Source organism: Oncorhynchus keta, chromosome 13 (assembly GCF_023373465.1).
Source record: "Oncorhynchus keta strain PuntledgeMale-10-30-2019 chromosome 13, Oket_V2, whole genome shotgun sequence".
NCBI classification, from domain to species: domain Eukaryota; kingdom Metazoa; phylum Chordata; class Actinopteri; order Salmoniformes; family Salmonidae; genus Oncorhynchus; species Oncorhynchus keta.
This window is the reverse complement of record NC_068433.1, coordinates 38,735,251-38,744,567: the sequence shown is the minus strand read 5'-3', so window position 1 is coordinate 38,744,567 and position 9,317 is coordinate 38,735,251. Positions and strand designations below refer to the sequence as shown.

The 9,317-nt window shown below is 42.3% G+C and overlaps 2 protein-coding genes across 2 annotated transcripts in view; both read left to right on the top strand.

Moving 5' to 3' along the window:
• The first annotated feature begins 529 nt into the window (after positions 1–529).
• On the top strand, positions 530–4,491 carry LOC118392303 (apoptosis facilitator Bcl-2-like protein 14). Its single transcript, XM_035784143.2, has 7 exons — positions 530–697; positions 1,698–2,095; positions 2,257–2,352; positions 2,568–2,629; positions 2,885–3,031; positions 3,332–3,445; positions 3,585–4,491. The coding sequence occupies exons 2-7, from the start codon at positions 1,702–1,704 to the stop codon at positions 3,624–3,626; spliced, it is 855 nt and encodes a 284-aa protein (XP_035640036.1). The 5' UTR covers positions 530–697; positions 1,698–1,701; the 3' UTR covers positions 3,627–4,491.
• Positions 4,492–4,892: 401 nt separating this feature from the next.
• LOC118392302 (ras association domain-containing protein 3) overlaps positions 4,893–9,317 on the top strand; it is a 47,880-nt gene continuing 43,455 nt past the window's right edge. The window contains exon 1 of the mRNA XM_035784138.2: positions 4,893–5,363. Coding sequence (XP_035640031.1) covers positions 5,009–5,363 — 355 coding nt within the window. The 5' untranslated portion in view covers positions 4,893–5,008. The remainder of the gene's footprint in view (positions 5,364–9,317) is intronic.

The following is a 9,317-nucleotide window of genomic DNA, read 5'->3' as shown; positions in this document are numbered from 1 at the left end:
AAGAGTCCCAACCTTCAGAGTGGGATAGGGGACAGATAGTAGGGTGGTTGAATATCATGTGTGCCTGCTAAAACTAACTCTGGGGATTTCCTTAAGGAATAGAATATTATTGTTGTCCATTTTGATGGTGGCTGAATCGCTCTATCCAGTCTCAGAGAGATTTATATCAGTCATAGACTATGCCTGCAATATAGTCACAACCTTTACCCATTACAGCCAGCAGGTTGATATGGCCTATACAGACAGGGAACAGACTTGCAAGCAGTCTTGTGATCATTGTATTGTGTTATTTTTTGGAAGGGGATACATTTGATAGACATTAGGAATAGTCCAACACCAACGGATTTTATAATTGTGTCCTAATATGCGAATAACTATCAATTTAGAAGAACAGATAAAATAGCAATGTCATTGTTTTGTTTATTTAACATGACTAATTTATCACGGGGTTGACGTGTCACTATTTGGGGATTCTCACATGTAGGTAAAACAATCGCCATGCCAACTTGGTTTCAATTTCGACCACATACAAACGTGACGTTTACGGAAGACAGGTTATAAAGAAACACCAAGAGTCAGTCGGACAGGCAGCAGCTAGCAGGCAGAACGAGAGTTTTAAGAATCAGAAGACGCTCATTCACCGGCGAATTTATAACTTAAAACGTTGGCAACTAGCGCAGACGTAGTACTGTTATACGTAAGTAGGCATGGCTTTTTATTTGATAAATAAGTAAGTGCCGATGTATTAACTTAAACTTTGTTAAAGTTTTACTGTCCCTGGTTGGTTTCCCAGTACGCGCCTGGCAGTAGACGTTTTTGTGAGAAATCTTCTGAACAAGAATTTCGCATTAATATGAAAATACTACATGTCTCAAAGTCGATATATATCTTATCTCGATATTGTGCCGAAAATCTCCCCCCTGCCGGAATTCTTTATTTTTTTCCCCTCAGGCCACCATTGAATTATCCCCTCCAATAACCTTTGAACTAATTATGTTGGCGACATGAGGTTTGAGCCATTGGCTTTCTTAGAGGAGTATCTACACAATTAACACATTTTATTTTACACATTGGTCAAAAGATGCGTTTTTGATTGTACACACTACTATTTAAGACATTCTGGATTATTTAAAATGATTATAATTTGGTGGGTACTTATTTGTCCTATTTAACACATTTAGGCAGCTACAAGTGTGTTGTACTTGTATGCGCATTGGAAATATATATATATTTTTGCACGTCCCAACTCCAAGTGCTTTGCTCACGGTCACATTTACATATTTTTCACCTTCAAACTAGCAACCGTTCAGATACTGGCCCAAAGCCCAAACCACTATGCTACCTGTCACCTATTGATGTCATGTCAGACTCAGAACTCACAGGACAAAAGGGTGTGCCTTTGTATGTTGTCTTCCCATTTTTTGGCATCAGTTACGCCCTTTACCACCACACGAGTGCTGCTGCTCTCTAGAGGTTGTTTTAATGTTTTTTTTTTCAGTGAAAATTCTCATTCTCTATTCCTAATGTGCTGTTTGGGGGGACTGTGCATTGCACTCTTCCAGGAAAGTATACATTCATAAACTTTTTTTAAACTGCATTGGAAAACTTACAGATCAATGTTGTTGGATTTGTGTAATAGGCTGTTGCAGCTATACACTCACTTCCTGTTCCTGGTTTGTTTGTTTATTTTTGTTTAGGGAGATGGCAAACAGCAATGCCAATGGGAGTACCAACAGTAATGTGAATGGGAGTGCCAAAGCTGGGCTGCCAGGGGATATGGATGGCATGGAGGACAGTGTGGAGTTCAGGCTGATGATGGCGTATGCCCAGAGGAGGAGACCTAAGGAGGTGTTGTGCCCGCTACCTCAAGGCACAGACACCCAGCCGGGTGGTGCACAGACACTAGAGGGCCATGCAGACACATTTATAAAGAAGGAGAAGAAGAGGAAGAAGAAGGGGATGAGAATGAGGCTGCAGAGCTTGTTGAGCTGTATCCGACCCCACAGAGAGAGTACAGCTGTAGCATCAGGACCACCAAGAACACCATCACCACCAACGGGCACCCAGAGGTCCTCCTTCAGATCCTTTGGCAACTGTGAGTTTGTATCAGGGGAAGGAGAGACGGGAGGGTTGTTTGATTGCATGTGTTGGTGTAATACACTGTTCCTTACATTTTAAAGTATGTTTCTTCTTTAGGCAGATGGTTTGTTGTCATGTCAAGTATACTAAAGCTGTGTGTGTTTGTTTCCGGTTTAGCGAGAGATGAGCTGGGAGAGGTAGCTGACCGGTTGACTCAGATTGCTGACGGAGTGACCTGCAGTTCTGGGGACCTGGAGACTGACGGAGAGGAAGGTATAAGACCAACTCAGCCGTCATATATGGGATGTATTCATTAGGCACCAAATGGAAAAGGGCCTGAAAATGGGAGGGACTACCTGATCTTGTCAAATAAGAATCGCAATTAAAAATGTTTTTCTACGATGTGCCTTAATCAATACGACCCTGAACTCCTCTTTGTTTTTTTACCTATGACCTCTAACCCTTACCCTCTTATCTCTGCCTTTCAGATGCTATAGAGAGGCTGGTGGGGCTTCTGCTGAGAGGAGCTGGAGACAAACTCAATGAGGAGGTAAAGTATGGCAGGAAATATCCATTTCTGTAGGTAGAACCTGTGTGATTTGTGTAGTTCTCTGCCCACTTGGTGTCCCTCTACACACAGATAATATTAGTCTATCTGCAAGACTGGGATCCCCTCACAAAGAGAAATGGAAAAAATGGTGTTGCATTTATCATTCATCCATTTTTCATCACATGGGCATTCACCCAGAAAATACTTGTGGGATTGGGGTGTAAACTTTACTGTCCTCTATCATGTCCCTGGCAGGTCCTGAAGGACGCCTCTCTGTCCTCAGAGCTCTTTGGCTACAGCTTGTATGAGAGGACCATCTCCACCTTCCTCGGCAGACTTGGCCTGACCTCGGACCCCGGCACTCAGGGGTCACCCACGGCCCAAATCGCCATGACTTGTGAGGTAATCATGACAGAATTACATTTAACTAAAACATTTTTTTCTCAATCCTTTTTCTAACTAATGGCCATTTTCCCAGACAAATATTTGAACATACTCCTGGACTAAAATGCATGCTCAAGAATCCCTATTGAAAGTGTTTTTTACTCCAGAAATAAGCTTAATCTGGGTCTTAGAAAATGTCCCTGTAAGTGCTTTACATTGTATGTGGCTAAATCACCCATTGGAGTACCACAAGCATATATACCCATTTGGTTGCATGGCAGCCATTTTGTGTCAACTCTCAACCCTATGCTCCACCAGGTGACCAGTCGCCTGTCAGCGGTGGACAGCCTCCCTATGAGCCGGGTGCTGGGATTTGGAGCGAAATACCTGCAGGATCACTTCTCTTCCTGGGCCATACAGCAGGGTGGATATGTACGTACATACAGAGAGATATATCGCCTATAGTACTGGAGGTCCACCTTCTTGTTCCTATCAATGATCTCCAGCTGACAAATATCAATGTTATTTTGTGAGATGTTGGTCAATACAGCTTTCATTTCTCTCTCAACAGGAGGAAGCTTTTGTGAATGATGATGAGGAGGAAGTCGACTGAGTCAGAGGGATTTTCCCCATCCTATACACCCTTTTCCCAAAGTATGCTCTTGCGCACTTTCTTCCATGGATCAGAATTTCATTGGTGTAGTTATTAGCTAAAGTGAGTTTCCACCATTGTTAAATGCATGATGGGAAAGGGTGGAGAATTGGGATGTCGCCCTCTAACCCCAACCTCTAGAGAAGTTTCAACTCAGGTTAATATTGAATGCCCAATTTAACATTGATTTTGCACAAAGAAACATGCACATAGAAATATAGACTGTCTTCCAGAGCCGTAGTATATACGAAAATGTACATCTCAAACCCCATTCCTTTTTTTTTAATTATACATTGATATGATATAAGAATGTATGTGAAAGTACTGTATTCAGGTGTTTTGTTAACATTTTAATTTGGACTATAGGAATGTAAAAAAAAAAAAAAACTTATTTTATTTTTTATTGTAAGAATAATAATAATGATGAGACTGTCGACTATTGATGTAGCCTATACTGTCTGATCCAAACAATGTTTACATAAAGCAAATAAGTCAAAGAGATCAACATACCAGACCTCCAGGACTTATGTCCTCCGTTGATCCAGAGATTGAACCACTACATGGTTAAACCATGACTGGACCAAAGACTGGGGCAGCTACTGTAGCCTACATATACTGTATGGAAGTGCATCTATTCTTACTGCTATATGGTCACACTTTCATTCTGTGTGCTGAGTCTATGCATTGGAATGTCTGACTTGTTTAGGAATAATTAAACAAATTCCATGTTATGATTATAGTGTTCAATGTTTACACTGATTTAGACAGCTTTGTGACTGATTTGTTTCAATATTCATTTATTGAATAAAAATAGTTCTGTTGAAGACTCCTGACATTGTGTAAAATGATTTAGGAACAAGTGGTAATTTATATTGAAATGCAATCTCAGAATCATCATGCACAGCGTGCATGTACAGGTATGTCACTCATGTGCAGGTATTGTGTACAGGTACGTCACTCATGGAGGGAGGGGGGATTTCTTAGGGTCTGTACTGAAAACCTAAACGGTTTCCTGCACCTGCTCAACCTGCTTACAGACAACAAGAACAGGTCAGAGCGAGGAAACAGTGTAATCTATTCACACAATGTGGATTTCAACATATAGGTAACATGTACTAAAATAAACACCTTGTTCTGTATCTCATCTGTGTTGCGCGCGAAGACTCATCGTTGCTGTCGCCTGTGTGCCCGAAAGAGTGCGTAAGATCATGCACCAAAGTAGGAAGTACTCACCGATGCGCTACTTCGCCTGATCGGCGTATCACAGTTAGCTGTGGATATCGCTAATAAATCAGCACTGAAGACTGAACTACAGTCGAGGGGAATTGTTCAACCCGCCTAGGATGTACCATTCGAAAGTCAAGGTAGTCCGAGCCGCCCGAAGGCATACCTCTACTCCAAGCAGGAGTCTGGAGAACATCGAGGCGGTCTGGTGCAAGATCAGAGCGGACTCGTTACCAAACCTCGAAGAGAGAAGACCGGAGCCGGTGAAGGTGACGAACCCCGCGGAGAACGGCTGCCCTGGCCGCGGCAGTAGGAAAAGGGGGTTCAAGCCCCCGGATGTGAGGACCATATTCTCCTCCAGTGAGAGAGACTCCCAGATGAGGGGGGAGGGACACACCTTCTACCTTGGTCTTTCGGGCGCATGGTGCGATGTTTGCCGCGTATACATCCTCCACTTCTCCCTGATGTGTTCAGGTGAGTTCTACAACTGTATTATGTTTCAGTTGAGATAGCTTGACTGTCTTAACATCAATATCATCTACTACAGCAGACAACATACTGGTTAACAGAGAGCCTCAAGGTATGAAGCTTATCAATTTAATTGATTTATCAACTGGATACCTAAACTGCCTTATGAAACTAGACTTTCTTACAGGCTCCATACAATCTGGATATTAAGATATATTCATACCCCTTGGCTTATTACACATTTTGCTGTGTTAAGCCAGAATTCAAAATTGTTTTTTTTTGTCACCCATCTACATACAATGTTTTTTAGACATTTATTAAGACATGTATTCAGAGTTAAATACGGAAATATCTCAAATACACAGGTATTCACACCCCTGAGTCAATACTTTGTAGAAGCACCCTTTGGCAGCGACAATGTTTTCTGGTTTAAGTCTCCAAGAGCTTTTCCACACCTGGATTGTGCAGTGTCTTCCCATTATTCTTAAAAACAATTCTTCAATTCTTTGCTTTGTCAAATTGATTGTCGATCATTGCTCGACAACCACGGAAAAAGTCAAGGGTTGGGAATACTTTACGTTGGTTGTACATGTTCAGGATGGCTACGTACAGTCTACCTCTACACAGGGCCGGGCTCTACGCACACACTCACACCGTGCTGATAAACTGGTTTAAAAACTGGACATTTGTACACATGCTTTCCTCTTGGCTCAGCTTTCTCTGTATTCTTCCACTGATAGGCACTCACTTCCTCGATCTAATGTCCCAGGCACCTGTTTACTGATGATTGATACAGTACATTCTTGTTGCTACTCCTATCATTGCTGCATTACTCCCCACTGGGCAATAACTGGTTGAATCAACGTTGTTTCCACGTCATTTCAATCCCCCTAATCTATGTTATGACGTTGAATCAATGTGGGAAACTGATTGGATTTGCAAAAAGTCATCAATTTAAGGGCATTTCTTTTAACCTAAATCCAATGACATGGTGACATTTGTTGATTTCACATTAGTTGACAACTCGACCTTGAACTGACGTCTGTGCCCAGAGTGGTCCATTAGTCATCACACGTTGTACATTGATGGTTTCAAAGTGTAATAGTATAGCTTCCGTCCCTCTCCTCGCCCCTACCTGGGCACGAACCAGGGATTTGTTTCACAATTTCTTGGTTATTACATGATTACATTTGTGTTACTTCATAGTTTTGATGTCGTCACTATTATTCTACAATGTAGAAAATAGTACGAATAAAGAAAAACCCTTGAATGAGTAGGTGTGTCCAAACTTTTGACTGGTACTGTATATGATGATTCTATGTGAGTGAGTGTGTGTAGACTCAGCATAATTGTATGTGCATAATACAGTTGAAGTCAGAAGTTTACATACACCTTAGCCAAATACATTTAAACTCCGTTTTTCACCATTCCTGACATGTAATCCTCGTAAAAATTCCCTGTTTTAGGTCAGTTAAGATCACCACTTTATTTTAAGAATGTGAAATATCAGAATAATAGGAGAGAGAATGAGTTATTTCAGCTTTTATTTCTTTCATCACATTCCCAGTGGGTCAGAAGTTTGAATACACTCAATTAGTATTTGGTAGCATTGCCTTTAAATTGTTTAACTTTGGTCAAACGTTTTGGGTAACCTTTCACAAGCTTTCCACAATAAGTTGGGTGGACGAGTCCTATATCGAACATAACCTGGAAGGCCGCTCAGTAAGGAAGAAGCCACTGCTCCAAAACCTCCATAAAAAAGCCAGACTACGGTACACATTAAAGAGTACACATTAAAGGAAAAGCATTCTGTCTCCTAGAGATGAATGTACTTTGGTGCGAAAAGTGCAAATCAATCCCAGAACAACAGCAAAGGACCTTGTGAAGATGCTGGAGGAAACAGGTACAAAAGTATCTATATCCACAGTAAAACGAGTCCTTTAACGACATACCCTGAAAGGCCGCTCAGCAAGGAAGAAGCCACTGCTCCAAAACCACCATAAACTACGGTTTGCAACTGCACATGGGGACAAAGATCGTACTTTTTGGAGAAATGTCCTCTGGTCTGATGAAACAAAAATAAAACTGTTTGCCCATAATGACCCCCAAAAAAGGGGGAGGCTTGCAAGCTGAAGAACACCATCCCAACCGGGAAGCACGGGGGTGGCAGTATCATGTTGTGGGGGTGCTTTGCTGCAGAAGGGACTGGTGCCCTTCACAAAATAGATGGCATCATGAGGTAGGAGAATTATGTGGATATGTTGAAGCAACATCTCACGACATCAGTCAGGAAGTTAAAGCTTGGTTGCAAACAGGTCTTCCAAATGGACAATGACCCCAAGCATACTTCCCAAAATTGTGGCAAAATGACTCACAAAGCCCTGACCTCCAATCCTATAGGAAATGTGTGGGCCGAACTGAAAAAGTGTGTGCGAGCAAGGAGGCTGCAAACCTGTCTCGGTTACACCAGCTTTGTCAGGAGGAATGGGCCAAAATTCATCCAAATTATTGTGGGATGCTTGTGGAAGAGTAACTGAACCATTTGACCCAAGTTAAACAATTTAAAGGCAATGCTAACAAATACAAATTGAGTGAATGTAAACTTCTGACCCACGGGAATGTGATGAAAGAAATAAAAGCTGAAATAAATCATTCTCTCTACTATTATTCTGACATCTCACGTTCTTAAAATAAAACAGGGAATTTTTACTAGGATTAAATGTCAGGAATTGTGAAAATTGAGTTTAAATGTATTTGGCTAAGGTGTATGTAAACTTTGTGACTTCAACAGTAAATGTGATATTTCAGTTTTATATTTTGTATAAATTAGCTAAAATGTCTTAACCTGTCTTTGCTTAGTCATTATGGGGTATTGTGTGTAGATTGATGAGGGTAAAATACTATTTTGGAATAAGGCTGTTACGTAACAAAATGTGGAAAAAGTCAAGGGGTCTGAATCTTTCTGAAGGCACTGTATGTGATGGGATTAATGGACAGTATGTGGATCAAATATGTACACTATCTGAAGAATACGTTGCATACAGTAGTATATTTTCAGCAATAGTTGAATAGGATGGACCGGACGAGAATACAGTATATTCATATGAAATGGGTAAAACAGTATGTGAACATTATTAAAGTGACCAGTGTTCCATGTCTATGTACATAGGGCAGCAGCCTCTAAGGTAACCATGTGGTAGCCAGCTAGTGACAGTGACTAAGTTCAGGGCAGGGTACTGGGTGGAGGCTGACTAGTGATGGCTATTTAACAGTCTGATGGCCTTGAGATGGAAGCTGTTTTTCGGTCCCAGCTTTGATGCACCAGTACTGACCTCGCCTTCTGGTTGATTGCGGGGCTCGGGTGGCCTTGATTATGTTCTTGGCCTTCCTGTGACACAAGGTGCTGTAGATGTCCTGGAGGACAGACAGAGTGCCCCCAGTGATGAGTTGGGCAGACCGCACCACCCTCCGGAGAGCCCTCCGGAGTTGCCCTACCAGGCGTTGATACAGACCGACAGGATGCTCTTAATTGTGCACCTGTAAAAGTCTGTGAGATTCCTAGGTGCCAAGCCTATTTTCTACAGCCTCGTGAGGTTCTTCACCACGCTATCTGTGTGGGTGGACCATTTCAGATTTTCAGTGATGTGTACGCCGAGGAACTTGAAGCTTTTCACCTTCTCCACTGTGGCTCCGTAGATGTGGATGGTGGCTTGCTCCCTCTGCTGTCTCCTGAAGCCCACGTTGAGAAAGAGGTTATTTTCCTGGCACCACTCCACCAGGACCCTTGCCTCCTCCCTGTAGGCTGTCACGTCATTGTTGGTAATCAGGCGTACCACTGTTGTGTCGTCTGCAAACTTGATGATTGAGTTGGAGGTGTGCGTGGCCACGCATTCATGGGTGAACAGGGAGTACAGGAGGGAGCTGAGCACGCACCCTTGTGGGGCCCCTGTGTTGAGGATC

Bases quoted from the DNA above. Each gene is read 5' to 3' on its own strand.
- LOC118392303 (XM_035784143.2), top strand. From the start codon at position 1,702: ATGGCAAACAGCAATGCCAATGGGAGTACCAACAGTAATGTGAATGGG. The intron at 2,353-2,567 runs GTATAAGACCAA...TCTGCCTTTCAG, and splicing joins GGAGACTGACGGAGAGGAAG to ATGCTATAGAGAGGCTGGTG. The intron at 2,630-2,884 runs GTAAAGTATGGC...TGTCCCTGGCAG, and splicing joins GAGACAAACTCAATGAGGAG to GTCCTGAAGGACGCCTCTCT.